The 19,384-nt window shown below is 43.6% G+C and overlaps 1 protein-coding gene across 2 annotated transcripts in view; it reads right to left on the bottom strand.

Moving 5' to 3' along the window:
• Positions 1 to 19,384, bottom strand: part of TMEFF2 (transmembrane protein with EGF like and two follistatin like domains 2) — a 134,882-nt gene that overhangs the window by 29,993 nt on the left and 85,505 nt on the right. For both annotated transcript variants that reach the window (XM_064451983.1, XM_064451982.1), the window contains exons 6-7: positions 5,059 to 5,207; positions 3,831 to 3,890 (exon numbers count right to left, since the gene is read on the bottom strand). In XM_064451983.1, the coding sequence (XP_064308053.1) occupies positions 3,831 to 3,890; positions 5,059 to 5,207 (209 nt within the window). The remainder of the gene's footprint in view (positions 1 to 3,830; positions 3,891 to 5,058; positions 5,208 to 19,384) is intronic.

Below are 19,384 nucleotides of genomic sequence, written 5' to 3'. Positions count from 1 at the left end.
TGAATAAACAAGATGAAAACTCCTTGATTGCCTAGACTCTGAATGCAAAAATGCCATCGAAACAGCCAACATCTTTACATATATAACGGTGAAATTCAAGAAAACATCAATGACAGCTCAGACACTACATTCCAAAATATATATTACACTTAAAATGTTTTAAAATGCTCCTTCATGGAAATTGCAAGCTAAAGGGTATTTCTATTGGATTTTTGGGAAAAATCCCACCCATTCATTTATTGACTAAACCAAATGTTATTTCACAAACTTGATCAGTGTCAACAATCTGCCATTTGCTGAAAAGAGTGAAAATCCCCCCAAGTCCGATAAATACTTTGGGGTTTCAGAAAAATGAGAGGCCAGAACTGCACAGAGAGAGACACAAACACACATGCCTACAGACGCTGTGCTGACACGTATTGCATATGCAGCCATGGCAAGAGTGGACTGGTGAACCTGGAGAGGTGGACACCATCAGAGAAGGGCCATCAACGGCCCACTCTCTCCATGTTTGCTTTGCTTAAAAAGGGGACACTGCTTTTTTGGGTGTCTCTGACATTAGTCAGGCATTTCCAATGCTAGAGTAAATCTTGCCTGTGTAAAGTAAGAGCCCTTAAAAAACCCACGGTAATGTAAACTTAATGCAAAGATTTATACTCCAAAGGAACGAGTACTCTCAGTTTTGCAAACGAAAAGATTTGTGTGTTATTTGCAAGGATCATTGGGCTTGAAAGAACAGGAGGGAGCAAAGACACTGATTGAACGGACGGTTTGAATAGTTTAATAAGAAAAAGTCAGCTGGGTGTTGGGACTTGTGGTTGTTCACAAAGCTGCTGCCTTCCTGGGACCCCACATTGAGTGTGCGGGGGTGTTTATGGAAAAACCCACACTACTCAGCTACCACAATCTCTGCAAAGAGCATTTGGCACTGCTGCATTAGCATAATTGACAACATCAATTATGCCCACTGCTATTTTCTCCCCTGGGAAAGTCAGTCCATACGAGCCAGTGTTTTTAAAAGCGTGTAGTGCTCATGGTCTTGGCGATTTCTAGTGCCATTAAATGGTAGAGAACAAAGGTATTCTCTGGAAAGGCACAGGCCTGAGGAAATTGCTTCAGAGGCACAACGGCTGAGGAACTGCTGCTTTTTCACACAAAGCTCCCCATGGTCAGGGCAGCATTTCCCTTCTGAGGAGATACGAAGGTGGGGAAAAAAGTACCACATTCCTATAATAGCCATCATCAAATGTTTCTGCACTTGAAAGAACATGAGGACAGCATGGAGCTTCCTGCCTGACAAATGCTGAAGCCTGAATATTCACCAAGCCTCAGTTTTATACTGCTGTCTTCCTTTTCACCAACTATTTCTGGGAGGCTGGAGTTGTTACAGCTTTTTGATACAACGGTCCCTTTCCCCTGGGGTCTCCCAGCAGAGTTATGCCACAAACATTGGCAGACACTGGAGACATGTGGATTGCCCTGCATGAACTTGCAACTTTCACCCTACATGCTGTCACCATATGTAGAAATGAAAAATTTAAGCAGGAATAATAGGTGCACAAAAAGAAGACATCAGCTGGTGCACATGACTGTGGTTCAGGTTAAATTAATGGATGGTACCTGATGAGACCCATCCAGGGGACACAGTCACTGCCCTCAAGAAGCCCACTGGGGCCTGAGCCATACCAGAAGCCTCCAGGATCTGCTCGCTAAGGTGCAGTGATGGTGCCTTTCTGTGCCAAAGAGGTACCTACTGGACCTCACTGATGATTCAGGATGTCTCCATCCCTCCCACTGCTCTAGGGAAGTGAGGTGCCCTGTCTCCTCTCCACAGGCCCCCATCACCTCTCACTGGACCATCTGTTCCCCCACTCCTGACCTCTCTGCACTCGGAGACCATTTCCACTACAGACCCACTCCTCTGTGCTGTAGCTCTGTCCTCCTCCCTACCCAGTAACCCAGTTTCCTCCTGTGCTCCCTGCTCAACTCCCAACCCCTGACAACATTCTGCTGCAATCAATTTTCTTCTACCCACCATCTCTCCTCTCAAGTGTGGGCTGAAATATTACCTCTCTCCTAAGCCAGAGCTGTTCTCTTCCTCCTGCCCGCTTGAGCTGAAGGTGCCGTCTGTGCACCTCTTCCTCTGTGACCCATGACTTGGCTTTCTCTTGTCATCGCTGTGATCTCTTCCTCCTCCCTAATCCTCAACCTGCCTTTCCTCCCTTCTTGTTACAACTCAGTTCCTTCATGCTTAAATGCGCCGCCTCCTCTCTAGGTGATGTGGGTCACTGCCATCCTAAACCTAAACCACCAGACAGTAGCAGAGTAGGACAGGTTGTGCAACATTTAAAAAGGGACTGCAGGCCTTCATCTTGGCTTAATGATGCCAGTGCTCTCCTCAGCTCTCCAGAAAGGAAGATAAACGATTTAACACAACAGTATTACTTGTCCTTATTTCTAACTTAAAATAAATCATTTTGGCCTACTTGGCTCTATCTCCTGCCCACCACAGGACACAACCTCAGCCCTTCCAGCCTTTTAAGAAAACTGACTGCTGCCTCACAGAAAAAAGCTGAGAGCAATCAAGGGTTTGGGGGTAGGAGACTGAAGACTTCTCTCTTTGCATGACTTTTCACCCATAGAAGGGCTCCTTGGTGGTAGGAAATATCTGGACCATAGCTCATCTTTGTCCTTTTGGAAATTAATCGCAGCATTTACTTTCCATAGAAATTTCTACCCTCACTGCTTCGTGCTGCAGTCACACTCAATACCGATCACTCTTCTGCCTCACTGAGACATCATTTATTCATAGCTCTGTGTTTTAATCATCACGCACCATTTTTAAGTAGATACAGAACAATAATTTCTAATGGGTGGGTACCCTATTAACGCGGGGACATCATGCACAAAGTGCCCTCACAAAAGATGACCAGCCCAATTAACTTATGTCAGAGGACTCTCCTGGTAAGAAATATTACAACCTGTGAAACCATCAGCTGGATTCCACCTAAGCTGTGCAGCAAGCTGCTCAGGTAAACCCAGCAATTTGCACCTACACTCTCTAAATACTCTCAAGACACAAAAATATCACAAACTTAAGCAATGAATGCATCACCTGACCCATTTTCACAGTACCTTCCCAAAGGCTTGAATTCTCAGTGCGAGCTGTGAAATTTGCATGCACGTGCGCGTGCACACACACATCCAATTTCTAAATCAATCCTCCCAGGCAAAGGGTGTAAAAAATGTCTCCCAAACCTCACTAGTATTTACATGTTTTTAATTTCAAATGCCATATAAGGCTATTCAGCCATTATACTTTATTGTAGCTTCTAGATAAATTAAACCCATTTATCACTTAAAAAACCCCAACATTTTAAGAACCTTATTAACTTTATAGTTAAACACCGACAGGTAATATTATCTATTATGGCAAATTTTCATGGTATCATAGCTGTGCTACGCTCTGGATTTTCAGTTTCTGAAACCTGTATATTGTGACAAAAATATGCATAATCTAGTGCACTGATTCAATAATTTTCAATAATGTATGCTAATTCTGGCAAATAATTCACAATGCTTATTTCCACTGTTAGAATAGGTGTTTTATGGCCAGAATATCTGTACATTGACAAAAATGGAAGATGACCATTTATTAAGAAGAAAGAGAGTTTCTAGCAAAAGAAAGAGTAATGCAAAGACAGTGTTTTCTTAAAGTAAACCGAGAAAACCATACCAGAAGGTAAGGGCAACTCACTTTAGCAAACTGAGGAGAAAAGAGACTTACACAGTTCCTGCGAATTGTGATTCTCACAGAATAGGAACCATACCTGCATAATCTGTTCTTGCGTAATGCCCATCTTCTGATTTTGTAGTTGCTGTAGTATTATCTGTGTGAAAAGAAATGTGTTGAGTTGCATGGGGAGCCTGTACTTGATACAGACTATGCCCCAGCAGCCCGTGCCCAGGCAAATGTAGCTTTGCTTGCATGCACAGCATTGCTGCTGGCTGCAAAGGTCCCGTGGGCCTGCCAGGTGAAAACAGCAGGATCCAGCTTTTTGGAATGAAACATGAAACATCTTCCATTAAGAAAACACATTTTTTTCCTAACAATATGTGATAACAGATTGCAGCTGGGATAAATATATCAGTATGAAGCAGGAGTTGTCATTTCCGCTCTATTTGAAGTAATTGGGGAGTTTTAATATGTACCCTGAAATGAACTGCCATGTCGGGTGGTTAAAGATAGGAATAAACTAGAACGTGTTTAACATACCTGTATAGTACAGCCTTAGATGTAGTGAGGATTTATAGGTCAGAAGCTAAGGGGGGAAAAAAACTAATAAGAGTCTGAGCCTCAGTAGACACTTTATTTACGGGAGCTATTTAAAGGCAAATTTTCTTCATTTTTATTTTAGAACAAAATAGTTTTTAAAGCCAGCTCAAGGGCTATAGGTGATGTAGTAGCCCATGAGCTGGGCACAGAGAAGCATGGCATTCATGGAGAAACACAGAGGACCTTGAGCTGCTACTGGCAAAATTTCCTTCCAGGCACCTTTGGCGTCTTGTGGGACCAGTGCAGGTCACATGGGAAACAAACACCAGCACCATGTCTGGGAGCATGTCTTTGGCCTGCTGAGATTGCTTCATGCTGCTCCAGTAAGGGAGCAACAGAAGATCCATCCTGGGTGGCAAGATGTATCTGAGGGGCTCTTCTGCTGTCCTGCTCCGACTCCTACCCAGAGGCCAGAGCTCTGGGCAAGCTGCCCTGGGCAAAATCCAGGTGCCTGATTTTGACACCAGTCAAAACAGTCCCCGACCGCTGTGGGCAGGGTGTGGGAAGGGTTACGCACACCACTCCTCATGCCTCGCTTGGCATCTGTACCATAGAGGGCTCTGCCCCCACCTGCATCCTGTGCTTTACAATATAAATTGCAAGAGTCTAATGGAAACATAAGAAGTGCCAAATAAGAAGCCAGCTCTCGTACTTTTTTTTTTTTTTTTTTTGGAACAAAAATTGAAAACATTCTTTGAAATTAGTTTTGTTATGAGAGTTACCTTGACATCGACCCAAAGACATGACTTCAATTTTCTCCTGTTTCTGACATGATGCCTCTTTGATTTGACATGCATTATCATAAGATTTCCCATCGGAAGCACAAAGAGGATTGAAGTTGGTTTGAGAACAGTCAATGTTGCACACACACCTGAAATGATAAAGAAAGAGAAAAAAGAAGCTAATGTGAGGAAGTTTTTTCATGACATCATAAATACATCTCAGAAGTAAAAGTGTTTGTATTCTCCTGACTGCGCAATGCAAATCAACAGAATGAAAGTGGAAAGTTCTGTCAAGAGGTCATTTATATTTCTGGATGGAAATGAAATGTGGGGAGGGGGAAGAGACACAGAAAAGAAAAGCAAGCAAAAGGAAAGATTAAAAAAATAAGTGTGTTATACATGGAAAACTATGCCACAGCATTACCACTTCTAATTTCTTGTAAATCAAAGAACACCCAAGCAGATATGCAGATAATTCAAGCTGCTGCGCCCTCTTGCAATTAAAGAAGCCACAAAATTCACCTCCATTGAGGTGCTGCCCATTGGATGCAACACTGCATAAGTGAGGTTTTATACTGATTTATGATTTAATTCTGATAACAATTACAGCACCTATAGGCACTCTGATCATAATAAAAGATGTGATGCTGAAGTGCCGTCTCACCCTACTGGGATAAAACCACCTGCCAAGACCGACACTAGTGATGTGACTGTACCCTGCACTGTGTCTAGTGGTGGTGGGATCTCCCCCGGCTCCTGCATGAGGTGGGCCTACTCAGTATCAAAGCCAGGGGAATGCTGTTTTTAGGAGACACTTTCTGCACAAGCACTTTCTGAATCATTTGAATAGCGCAGCAACCAAAAAGCCTTACCCAGGTGTCACCCAGGAAGGTCAGTGCCCAGTCCTGACCTGGCGATGTGCTCTCTGCATGCAGAAGGGTCCCATGGCCGAGATCAGAGCGTGGGCAAGCACAGGCAGGGCAGCAGCGGCCCTGTCCTTGGGGAGCTTAGGGACATCGCCAGAACCACGACGACCCTGCTCGGGAGCTCCTGGGCTGCCCTGAGACAGGAACCAAAGCACAGTAGGGGGATTCACTTCAAAAGTCTGGTCTAGATCTGAACTAACACATTAATGTGGACACATCTGGACCCCAGCAAGCCTCACCATTGCTCAGAAGATGAAGAAGCCTGATTACTTTCACCGACAGCAGGCTGCAGCCTTTTTTCTTTAAGTTTCTCCGATTTCATTATCATTAGCATTGTCAGACACCCTTGGGCATCAGCAAGCGAAAGGCATGCTAATCTTCCGTCCCCGCCCCGACCGTGCTATGCAACGGACAGCTCATCCTCAGCAAGGCTTACATTAACTCCGATGTGATCCTGCCCGGGGACAAAGCCAGAGGTCTAACCTGGCAGCTGCTTCAGCTCTTCTGAGCACGTAATTGTGCACATGCTGCTATCTAAAGTCTTCCTGGCTCCTTCTGACATTTAAGGCAAAGTAGTGCTACCGATGCTCTATCTCCAGCCCACTGGTTGTGCTGAACCTCACAGTGCCAACTCCACAGCTATCCCCTTGGAAAGTTAAGTAATGGAAATGTCAGCTTCTAGCCTTGCTGCTTGATTTAATAAAGTGTTTAAAAGCCAGTTCGCCTCCCATTCACAGCAGACATCTGAACACCTTCAACCACTGGAAGTGTAGAAGGATATATGCAAGAGAAAAACTTTGGTGGAAAGAGGAAGCATAGGAAATTAGACAGCATGGGTCAGATTTCTCCATCGCCCTCTTTGGCCTCTGGCCTCTGCAAACGTGCCCAGGGTGATGAAAATCGGTGGAACCAGTACGCATCATCTTTTAGACTTTCTTTACATTGGGTAGACCTATTTCCCCCAAATGTTCACAAAATACAGAAAACTCCAGCTCAAAAGGATGCCAAAGGTGAAAAGTTCTGGTTATAAATTAAATTATGATTTCATAACCAGTGGAAGAAAAGAGTCTGGGCCCCTGTGTAACAATTTCCCCACACTGATGAACATACAGAATATAAGAAAAAAAAATCTAGTCAATTTCCTAAGAACCTCCTTATCAGCGGAATAAGAATGTTCTGCTCCACCAAAATATTAACTGTCATAATTTCTTCCCGCAGCCGTTTCCAGCTTCCCACCTTAGTCAAACTCACTTCATTAGGAAACATTTACTGCTCAAGTAATAGTAATTCTCTCCACGTAGCTCCACCATTTGCATTTCAGATGGGACACAATCAGCCATATGCTCGTTTTTTGTAATAAAACAGCTCAGAAACAGCTTCGCTTCTCTACATTTTGCTACAAAAAAGTGAGTGTAGGTTAATATATATGATGTCTCAAGTCAAGAGAAAATTAAGTCAATGAGAAAATTAAAACAAAAGGATGCTCTTTAGGGGAAATCTAAGCAACTTTGGATGCAGTTTCAAAAACGCCTAGGGGACGTAGGAACCTATGCACAGAGTTAGGCGCTTAAGAGACATATTTTTAAAGGTGTTTAGATGCTTAAAGATGCATGCAAACACTTTGTGTGGGATTTCTGAAATCTCAGAGACCTATCTTCCACTGATTTCAAACACCATTTCAGAGCCCATTAGGCATTTATTTGCATCTTTTGATACCTTCCAAAAAACAAAGTTCCAAAATGACTTTTCCGACCTCCTTCAGTAAAAGTGAGAAGAGAACCAAGATTTTTCTCAACTCCATTCTACCATCTTAACTGTGAGACCAGCCTTTCTTTCCAAGCAAGATCTATGTAGCCGCATGGTGCATTAGGAGGATGCACTATACGAGCACCGTGAACCACATACTACTTGTGCTGATGTCAGATTGCTCGTGTGCAAAGAGAGTAGAAAGGGACAACCTCAGGATGACACTCAATGCTCAAGTCTTACAGGATCTCCTGTGTGAAGCCTGATTTTCAGGGTTGACTAGATGGGCGGTAAAAAACTGCTACGATAAACTTGTCACCCCAATCTCCTTGCTGCAAGGATCTGTGCATCATCCACCCCTTGCACAGTTTTCAGTGGACAGCTTCCAGCTTGTGTCTGCAGTTTCTTACTACTTTTGCACTTATATACTCAAATCCTACTTTAGGGCTGCACAATTAAGTCAACATCAAACATATGTCAGGAAATGCTAAGGTTGGGATCGCATCAGGAAGATTAATGTACCTGGGTTGCTGACTCTGTTTAATTTATAGAGCTCTCTTATCAGGGAAAATGACAGTATATTCAAACACATTTTTTCAAACTAGAGGAACAAACAGTCTGTCATTTCAACCATGCCCCCAAAGTCCAGAAGAGTAAATTACAGAGAAAAAGGTGGGGCATTTACTGCAAATGCGCATGCCCAGGCACACGTGGCCACAGTGCATACATCATCCTTAAGCAGGATCCGCTGGCGACGTAGTAAATACAAAATGAATGGCACTTAACGTATTTGATTAAATTAAATCCTGTAGCCACAGGTAAAGGTGCTTTCACTTCTCGAAGCATTATAAAATGCAGAACTGGGACTGTCTCCTATTAAACAAGCAGAACCAAACTGTGACATCCTCGCTTGGGCCCAAGGACATATATGAAGTGAGAGTCCTAATGGAGTTCAAGACTTCAGATGCTGTGGGACACAGGAATCCCCTACCCCAAAGAGAGACTCACCCAACACTTGTCATGCCAGAAATCCTGTCCTGCTCCTAGCTAGCACCCAGTGCTGGCGCTTCCCCTCTCACACTCAACCTGCAACCTGGCCACATCCAGGCTCTGCCCTCTTACCTTCTCATTCTTTCACAAGTTTCAAAATTGGAGTGGCCTCATCTCCTTTGGTTGTTGGCCGTACTGGTCCCAGGATCACCCCCCCCCGGTCACCCTGCCTGCGTGGGGCTGGAAACACACATCCTGCTGCTATGGGGCTGACCGGCTGCCTGCCTGGAGCTTCCCAGTCCCCAAGGCACTTCAGTACACATCTAATTTTAAGTAATTTGATCATTTGACCATTTTATCATCCTGGCTATGACTTCTGATTATAGTTATATCAATAAATCTATTTAGTTTCTGTGGTCTTAAGTGTAGTGCTGAAGAAAGCTTGGCAATATAAAGGCTGACTGAGCTTTCCTTGGGCTAAAGAAACTGTGAGAAGGTCAATGAGGTCTCCTAGGGGTCACAGGATAAAACTGTACCCAAGAGCATACATAAAATACATGTGTAAGGCTTAACTATGACTTCTGCAGTCAGAAAAGCAGCTTTAAAAGCATCTGTGAGGAAGAAGTGCTTCCAAGATGTCAGCTGATACCCTGCAGCTCCCCTGAGAAAGCAAGAAATACTGAATGCTGTCCCACAGGCCCATCACATCTTTCATGTAATGGGCTTTTATATTAATTGATTAAAATTTGGGCTGTCACTGTAAACAATCATTAAACAAGGCTCACTTTCTTATGTCTATTCTTCCAGGTCATTATTATAGTCTCTGATGAATTGCACATATCTTTTATATGCTTTATTTTATTCTATTTCATTTCATATGATGAAAATCTTGGAGGAGCTAAACATCCAGCAATCCACTTTGTTATTTTGGTGAGCACAAAAGCAAAACATCAAAACAAACTAAAAAGACAACAAGCAAACCTGGGCACCTCCTCAGGGGATTTTGGGCTAACTTCCCCATGCACACACTGCAGCACAGCTTAGTGACATTGCTGGACCCTCTTATGAGAACATCACGTCAAGGCAGAGTTGGAAGGTCTCTGCAGACAGAGGTGATATTAGCTCACGTGCTGGAGAAGCCCATGAGGCTGCCTATGGGAGGGCTGACAGAGCTGAGCTAAGCCGGTGGCAGGTAAGATGCTGATGGGCACCTCCTTATGCCTCACTACTGACTTGTAGGGTGCAAGGTAGGGTGCTCCACTTCTGTCTCTGAGCTTCTGTCAAGGCAGTAACTGCAATAAATGTTCTGAACAGCATAGGGGAACCCATGTGCATTTTGGGAGTGGTTGTCACTATTTTGCCTGTGTAACATGGTTCTCCTCTTCCAAGAGAAATTAGAGAAGAGCACAGAAGTGGACCTGTAGTTATTTCCTGTATTGATCTTCACCATGAAAAAAAAGCTGCCCAGAGCTCAGAGAGGTCTGCATCCCAGCAGCAATGGCAATGTGCTGCACCAGGCTGCTTGGCCAAGCTGCAGCAGCCAACTTGGCTTTCTGTTGAATCGGTCTCTGTAAAAATTAATGGGGTCAATAAACCAGGCATGGGTGAGTACACTGGTGAGCACACCGGCTCCCAGCTCCCTGCTCTTTTGCAAGTAACATATGGTGTTATTTTCTGGGCACAGACAGTACCTTTGCCTGCAGAGAGCATGCCACTGAAGACAGGATTCAGGTTTATGAAGGACTGTCCCTGGAGGGAGGAACAGTGTTTTAAGGAGGTGTCTCAATAAAACGAGAGAATGGTTCTTTGCCTGTAAAGTGTAGGGGAGTGCTATAATTATATTTCCTTAGTTCATGAATAAAGTATAATCATTAGTGACACAGTGATGATAAAAAGAACCCCACTCCATGCTTTATCTCTACTCCTAAGACAACTATTCAGTCTTTGTTTTCCACAAGGTATTACTGAAAAATAATTTAAAAAAAATTACGGGGCAATATCTGCGCGTAGCACGAGGAAGGTTTCATATGTAGCTCTGATGGGAAGGAAGGAGGATAAATGAGGCAATGCTTCTAAAAGAGTGGTTTTACTGGGAACAGATGCAGGCACATTTTTGTCAGAGCGAGACGGCAATGGCAGTTCTTTCCTATTCAACATCTTTTAATTAGCCCTCTGCAGTTTGGAAACCTGAGAGCATTGTTGGTACTACCTCTGTTTATTAAAGATTCATATTCAGACTTTGCTGGCCATGGGTCATTTGCTTTTTGGAACCAGAGCAACAGAAAATTGTGTCTGAGATATCTGCAAAAAAGTACTTAATGAAATGACTAACGTCTTCAGCCAAGTGTCTAGCTGATTACAGGGTCCAAACAGCAGAACAGCAATAAATCTGCCACAAAGAGAATTGTCAGTCAAGAAAAAAGGCATAAAACCAAACAGACAGGGAATCGAGAGCTAAAAAAGTGAAAATGCAAATCTAGTGTTATTTTTACTAGTCAGAGCTCTGATATTTGAGCACATATGCTAATTTGGTCAAGTGCGAGATCCCACCATGTCTCAGTGAGCACTATTTTACAGGGAAAGTGATGTTCCATTCTGCAGTCATTTTAAACATCGTATATTTTCTCCAGGCAAAAATAAAAAAGCAAGGAAAAAAACAACAACATTTTGCAGCATAAAAAAGCCCAAAGCCTTCCCTTTGCCATAAAACAGTGTATAAATAAAAACGCGGTTGTTGTACATTTATGATATTTCCACCAGAGACATTTCTTATCTTCCTCTGTTCTGACTAGAAAACAATGATCAGAAACTCAAAATTTCTGGTTGGATGTCAGTATGATCCTCTCCAAGCCCCCTGCCCCTCCAAGTAGGACATTAAATGCCCATTTAAAGCTAACCTGGCAGTATATGCCTGCATAAAGAGCCTGGCAATCAGTCCCAAATGCCTTCTCTATCATTTGGATTCCTGCAAGGTTTTTCTTTCTGGTACACGGGGCACCTTTGTTGACATTACCAGCAGGCAAGTTGAAATGAAGCCAGGCTTAACATTACGCCTCAACATTTGAACACGCATTGTACCGTGGTTCAGCCGTGTGTCAGGAGGCTGGTGGGAGTGCTCATTTACCCAGGCAGCTTTGGGTATGTTTAATATGTCTCAACACAACGCCACACAGAGATACTTGAACTAGCTCAAAGCAGGGACTGGCGAGGTTAACCAGGCTGGACAGACCTGTGCTCACATGCATCCACCACCTCTGGGAGCAAAGCTAGCCTGTTCAGACCATCTGCGTGCTGCTGCATCACGCCTTGTTAAAAGACGCTACCCGCAATACCCTTTTACTGAGGAGCAGCAACAGGTCGCCTCTGCTACACACCTCAGCCCCACACCAGTCATCGTCAAAGCTGCCTGCACACACAGGCAGCTAAAGTGGATCGCTGCAGGGGGCTTGCACGCACCTCCGTTTCGACATCAGTCTCAAAAAGACCACATAAATACCAGATTCTTTCACTGACCCTCAGCCCATTTACAAGTACGCCATTAAGCTTTACAGCAATCTCTCAGAGCCCTATAGCAGCAATGACTTGGTACTATTCTACCCATTTTACAGAGAGGTAAATTTTAGTGTAAAGTCCTGGAACCCTTAATCAAGAGTCACCAGGGACTTTTGGTAGGTTGGCCAAGACCAGTTATTCTACAGTGGTCTCTGCAGCATGTGGAGCACAGCCCAAGAGAATGGCACCAAAAGATGCCTCCAGCCAGGAGGCAAAACTGCCTTGCATCATTGCCTGGTTTCGCATACAGCTGAACATCAGGTACACAGACATACATATCAATAAAACAGTATATATAAAATATAGTCATAATGCACACAGGCACGCTATTTTTTACGCTTTCTATGAATCATACCCTACAACCTGCCTGTGCTTGCCAGGAGACTGAAATCTTATCACCACACTCTTAAGAACATCATTAAGAAGCTTAAAGAATAGAGACGCTGCGTGCTTTCTTCAAAACAAACTTTGCTGTGTTTCTGAGGCTGATGCAAAACTTCAGCTGCAGTGCAGAACAATAAACAATACATATTTTATAATGGCAGCACAAAAATAGCATGTGATATTTCTTTCCTGGGTCTGCTAGTGCTTCTCTTCTGCTTTAAGATCACAAGAGAAGACAAAGCATGGCTTATTTTGAGTGCCTTCTATTCAGTGTTCTTTATTTATTTATTTATCTAATTTATTTTTCCTTTTTGTCCTTTGCAGCTCAGCTTCTGAATGAAGGGCTTTAGCACGTCTACTTTTCACAGTGTCTTCCCTGGGATATTTTACCTATTTCAACTGTTCAAATGTTTATCTTCACCAGGAGTAAAAAGAGAGAAGCTTGATTCCCTCAGGGCGATGCAATGTTTCTGCATGGCATTTCAATAGCATCTTTTTATTCAAACAATTAGAAATCACAGACACCATGCGTGGAATTATCAGCATACTGCATAGAGATTTTTATTATTATGTAGTGCATAATGAAAATGATTTGAAGGACCCCAAAGCATCATAACAGAAGGAAGTGCTGAATAATCAGGTGATTTTTTTTTTTTTTGGACTGCAAGAGACCAAAATATTGTTTACTGGACATATGTCAAGCTAAAATGCACTGAAGTGGTGAATATATTTATTGCTGCCCTTCCTTGCATACCAAATACAACATAATGTGGGAGTCTAGCTGGAGCACAGAGCCAGGAGCTAGGGCAATTGCCGTACAGCTGCCACGCTGCTGCTGCTTAATAGCAGGGAGCGACTGGCGATGCTTAAAAATACGTATGGATTTTTCAGAGCACATTTGTTATGACAGCTCATGGAGACTGTTTCAAAATGGTTTCATGGACGGCTCCTGGAGGCACCTCGCCTTACAGCCGTGAGGAGAGCCGCTCGGGCGATGGCTCCTTCCTGGAGCTGGACCAGCTTGGTGAGGAGCTGGCCCCATGCTCCACCAGTTTTCAAGGTTTTATCCTGGATGCTGCAGATCATGAAAACTGCTTTAATCTGCTATGCAAGATACTGCAACTTGATTCCTAATTTTCTTTTCATTTTTTCCCCATAACTTCTTTAATAAGTTTTGGACAAAAAACATCACAAACTTCACCTTTGCTTCCCTCTTACAATTCAAAGCACCAATTATAATATGACCTTCATCTGGCTTCCCGATGCCTCTAGTGCCCTCAACAGTACATTGAATTGTATGCTAACAACTTTAGGGCAAAATAAATGCCTCAGGGGTTTTTTTTTTTGTGTTTTTTTTTTTTTTTTTAAATATCATTCTTATTTAAAAGGAACTAAAGTTGTGTAAAGCAGTCTTTGCTAGACTGGATGTTTTAAACCCATACAGAGGAACTAGAGAATTACAAGGCTGACAACTGGGTTTGAAGAGCGATGGAAAAGTCCTCACGCTAGCTGTGTGACTAGAGAAGAAAATTCTAATTCTGTTCACATGCCAATTTTAGTGTCTGCAGGTATCTAACGTGTGAAGTTTATTTAAAGCCCATAGAATAAAATAAATGCCTTTTTATGGTTTGCCTACACTTGGTATCCTTCATGTCTCTATAGTCTGTGTTAAAACAAAGCTTTGCTGACTGTTTCTCTCCCTCTGTAAACATTTGAGGCTGCCCTTCATAAGCGTTTTATTGCTGTGTGCCTCAGACTGCTGATATTGTTTGCTCCTATCTTGAAGCAGCAGAACAATGAGAATTGTTCCTGTGAATCCCAGTGTTTCACTCTGGCCTGCAACAGCCCGTGGGAATATTGCAACGTGGGGTGGGAAGCACGGGACAACCATCTAGCTGCAGGTCCTGGCATGGACCTTGCCACGCAGCAAGGCTGCTTGGCCTGCTCACGAAGAACTGTGGTACCAGCTGGCACAGGACTAATGGCAAATTTCTGGTAACAGCTTTGTTAACTACACCAGAAACTACTTCTGAAAGCAGACTCTGATTTACCAGCAAGACTAAAGGGATGGCAGCTCTTCTGCCAGCGGAGACCAGTGCATTGCAAGCCCCATCCCATGCAGCGCGTGAGCTATCCACTGCTGGTGGGGAAGGCAAGGCTTAGAAGCGACCTTCCTAAAACTAGTGAGAAGGAAATGATGGTAGAAAAATGCCTCCTTGTAAAGACTCCCTCCACATGTGCGAAATCAGACAAACTCTCACCATAAACTGCTCTGCATCCTCAAACACGTGTGTCTCACGCTTCCGAGGAGACCCGCCTGAGGCAGCACCATCTGAATTGGCCGTGTACTCCAGGCTACCCTGCTTGGCAGGCTGACTTAAATTACAAAACAAAATTCAGTCTAGCTATTTAATGACATTTTAGGAGGATACTCCAGGCTTTCCTTCAGGCTTTGTTTGCACCTCCTGCACAGAAAGAAATACAGCAAGATAACCTCATGTCATCCTGTGCAGTGATGAAATGAGATCTCAGCCCATAGGTATGACCCTGGGACCAATGCAACCCCAAGCAAATCGCTGCATGTGCAAGGAGAGTGCAGTAGTAACCCTTTTTTACCTCAGAGTGCTCAGGTCTATAGGTGAAAGCTGCTGTACAAAACTTGGCATTACTACTAGCTGGGGATACTGCCTGTTCTCTTGCTGTCTCACCACAGCAGCTAGCTGCCTTTGGGAGCAAGCCCCAGGGGAAAGTACCATTGCTAGGGAAAGGAAGATGAACAAATTGATGAAACGTGCTGCTCAAGGACATGTCCTTGCCAGCAGACTAACGAGATGGGAGTAACCTTCTTCAGGTCTGGGACAGGGATCAGTGGAATCCACCTGCAGCTCCTGAAAGGGACACGTCGCAAGCACTGCGCCCCGGCCGGGACGGGCGTCCCTGGGGCACCTGTGCTCCTCTGCATGGGAGAGATTCATTACAAAATGGGCAGGCTGAGAGCCAGCAATTAAGCCTGTACATCTGGGCACATTTCACACAGGCTTTTAGCTGCAACTTGCATGGGGGAAAGAGCCGGGTCAGGAGATGGATGCCATGGGGAAGGGACACCTGCCACCCCACAGGGGCTGTGAGAGCCGAGGTCAGCCCCGTGCGTCAGCTCCTATTGAGTTCTGCTCAGGCTCATATTTAATGCATGGGATGTATTTTTAATGGCTTAGATGTGTGAACAAATCGTGGCCTTGATGTTCCAACATGGGTGTGTGAAGGAGCCTCCGACCTTCCACAATGGATGCAGTTTTAATTTAATAGTTAATATAAAGTGGGATGGAAGAGATGAAGCATTCTATTAAGACATTTGATAATAAATTGTAAAGTGCTTTCCCAGTGATTTACATAGTTATTCTCTCTGCTGATCTATTTAGCCAACACATGTAAGTCTGAGCTACAAAGTTGTATTCCTGCTTTCGTAAACATACTTACATAAAACTCAATAACAACACAGTCTATTTATTGCTAAAATGCTAGTAGGAAATTGGAAAAGGTATAAATACAATTCATTGCTGGTGATCTCCTGCCCCCTGAAGGCACTGTAAGGCTCCAAATCTTGCTCAGTTCACAGCATCATAAAACTGAAGCAATAAATGTCACTCCTTTCTTGATTGCACATTAGGCCAATCGGCTTTTTATTGCGACTAAATAGGCCGTCATGAAGGCACCGCTCAGTTTACTAGGAGGGTATGACTTTCACTAAATGGGGGGGCTAGGCAGGGAGGAAAGCTTATTTTTAAATAACAAAAAGTGGAAAGGAAACAGGGAAAAAAAGGTGCAAAAGCGCATTGCTCTCCAAGGTCTCTGCACTTGCTCTTTCATGCTGTAATGCCCTGATGTACGCAGACGATTATGTGTCAATGCACATTAATATTTGATGTGCATTATCATATTATCCCTTATGTGCACTTTCACAACCTGGTGAGCCCAGGCTCTCCCAGCCATGGGGTTACACAACCAAGTGGTGGCTTTGCCTCGGAGCACCCGCGCACAGCCCTGCCCTTGCAGAGCCAAAAGGGATCCTTTTGTATACTTCCCACAAAACGGCAGGAGCCAGGCTTGATCTTTACAACATCATGTATTACAGAAAGAGCACAAAACAGACTGCCAAACGATTCCTTCAAATGCAAATAAAGGCGTGCGATTGGAAGGTTGCTGCATTTTTGTACACAGGACTGAAAACTGCAGTCACAGCTGGTGTCAGAGGAGTAAAATAAAATAAAAAAATTACCCCAAACCCTGGGTTCATTTGATCCCGTTACACTAAGCACACAAAATGGTTGCTATCAGCCATGCTATCATGTGTATATGTTGTATATGTTAATGTCCTGAAAACAGAGGGATGCCGTTGCCGTCTCACACAATGCCCAGCCATGCACGTGCACCCTCGTAACACGCACAGGTCGGCATTAGCGTAGTCCACAGCCACAGCCTCGGTGCCAGCCAAGCCGCTGCCCCAAACATCCTCCAGGTATCCCTGCCGTATGAATGTTTTATTCACCTGCTCTACGCTGGATGTGCCATTTCACAGCCTCCAAGCCAGGCAGAGGGAAGACAGGTGAGGAGAAGAGAACCTCCCCTGAGACCTTCAGGTAGCGTCCCCAAAACCCTCCCTGAGCCTCTGTGCGTGGGCAGCCACTGCGGCTCCTCCCTGCTCTCCAGCAAACAGCAACACGGACTAGCTACAAGTCAGCTTTAGGTTTCCTCCCTGCTTTCACAGTCCTCTGTCCTTTCCCAGTCCACCCCTCCAGCCCCTCTGCCATGACCACCCACCCCTCTGTGTCTCCATGCCTCCTATCCACACACTGCATGCTGAACTTAAGGGTAGGCATCTTGGCCGTGGAAACTTAACAGGAAAATTCAGCTATTTTGAGCCATGCTTTTAAAATTATTACAGCTTCCCCACCCCCGCCCCCGACTCTAATGTTGATAGACTAATAATTGTAAAGACAAGTGACAGGCCTATGTGTCTTACAAGTATTCCTCCCCTTAAATTTCAGAAGAATTTGTGCTTTGCTCCTACAGGAGCATGGCACCATAATAAGACAAGAAAACCTCCCAAAATCTCAGAAGTTATGTTTGGTTTTTCCTAAATCAATATTTCCTCTGAAGCAACTGAAGGAGTCAGTAAGCCAAATTCTGCTTTTATCATCACAATTTCCAAGTTATTCCTTTGTACTCTGTGAAAGACTGTGCATTTACACTCCAACAGAGTCTGTTCTCCCTTCTGCCACTGGCTAAGTTACTCCACAGTTATGGTACTCAGAGAGAACTTTTGTTTCACTGAAGTCAGTGGAAAAACTTTCATTGACTTCCATAAGCTGGAAGTTCACCTTCTGAAATGGAAAACAAAGTTTGGATCAACATCTGAAAAGAGGAGCACAAGGGAAAAAAACATCTATAAGCTTTATGACTGTGTAGAGCATTATCCCCCGGACACACAGCGAGTTTTGCTGTAATTGCAAAAGTTCTTTTTTATTGCAAACCCAAATGTTAGGGATTCTAGTTTTTGGATAAGAGATGTATGTGTTGCATAGGGTCCCTAAAAGACCTACTTGGGTGAGTAGTACAGATTGAACACAATGTGGGTTTCCATTTGTCTGAGAACATTTAGAGCTGTGATATATAGTCTACATGACAGACTTCCTCGATGTATAGAGAAAATATAGCCAATTTCTTTGTGTAGGCTGAATTATTTACCAGAGTGTTCTAAAGTGTATTGGTAATAAAACACTATGAAGTATAAGTAACTCCAGACAATCTTGGCTTATGTTAAAACCATTTTTTAAAAAGAATGTTATTAGGAAAATAAATCTGAGAATCTGGAAAGGCAGGAGTTTGTCAAATGAACATAAGCCTCTGAAGGATTGTGTTGACTCAATGGATGGAAAGGTCAAATTCTCCAAACCACCACCCTAAGGGAGTTGGGAATCAGTCTCTCTTCAAAATCAAGTAGGCTATTTTGGCAGAGGATGAAGGATGCAAAGATGGTAAGGTGATTTTGTGAAACTTACCTGACTAGGAAAAATGGCTGTTTTTAACTAAAACCAAATAAAATGTGTGTTGAGTAAAACAATTTCACCAGATGGCCAAACAAGCCATCATTTTCCTAAGCATTAACTTTCTAGCCAAGCACTTTCTAGTACTGCATTCAGTTTAGAAATACAGTGTGCTCATTCCTGCCTCCTACTTCTCAAAAAGACTGGACCATTAGCTGCTCTTAGAGAAACATCCTCTGAAGATAAAGCTAACTTCTTGTTCCCATATCTTCCCTTGCTCTTTCTGCAGACTCATTGCTGAGAAAGAGGAAAACCACTTTTTTTTGCTTTGATTTAAGGTCCTTTAGAAGTCAGTGGGGATCTTTCTCTGGCTATGGTTGGGCACAAAGTAACTTTTTCACATGGGCTAGTTTTAAGTTGAAACTTCTCACTGAAAGAGTCCTACAATATATCAGTAGCTTGCCAGCGAGAAACCTAACAGGAATTGTGGCGTTCATGCAGCGATCACCTGGGGACCTTATTTTCTGAGTCTTACATGATGTGTACATAGTGGTCGCTAGTAAGCCTGAAGCTTTCACCTAAGCTGGAATGGCTGAAGCTTTCTTCTTTTTAGTGCTGTGGACAATTCAAGCTATGATTTTGTATTTTCGCTAGTTTTCCTGCTTTTGTGCCCATTCATGTTGC

This window comes from Phalacrocorax carbo, chromosome 5 (genome assembly GCF_963921805.1).
Source record: "Phalacrocorax carbo chromosome 5, bPhaCar2.1, whole genome shotgun sequence".
Taxonomy (NCBI): Eukaryota; Metazoa; Chordata; class Aves; order Suliformes; family Phalacrocoracidae; genus Phalacrocorax; species Phalacrocorax carbo.
This window is presented reverse-complemented; position numbering and strand designations above follow the sequence as displayed.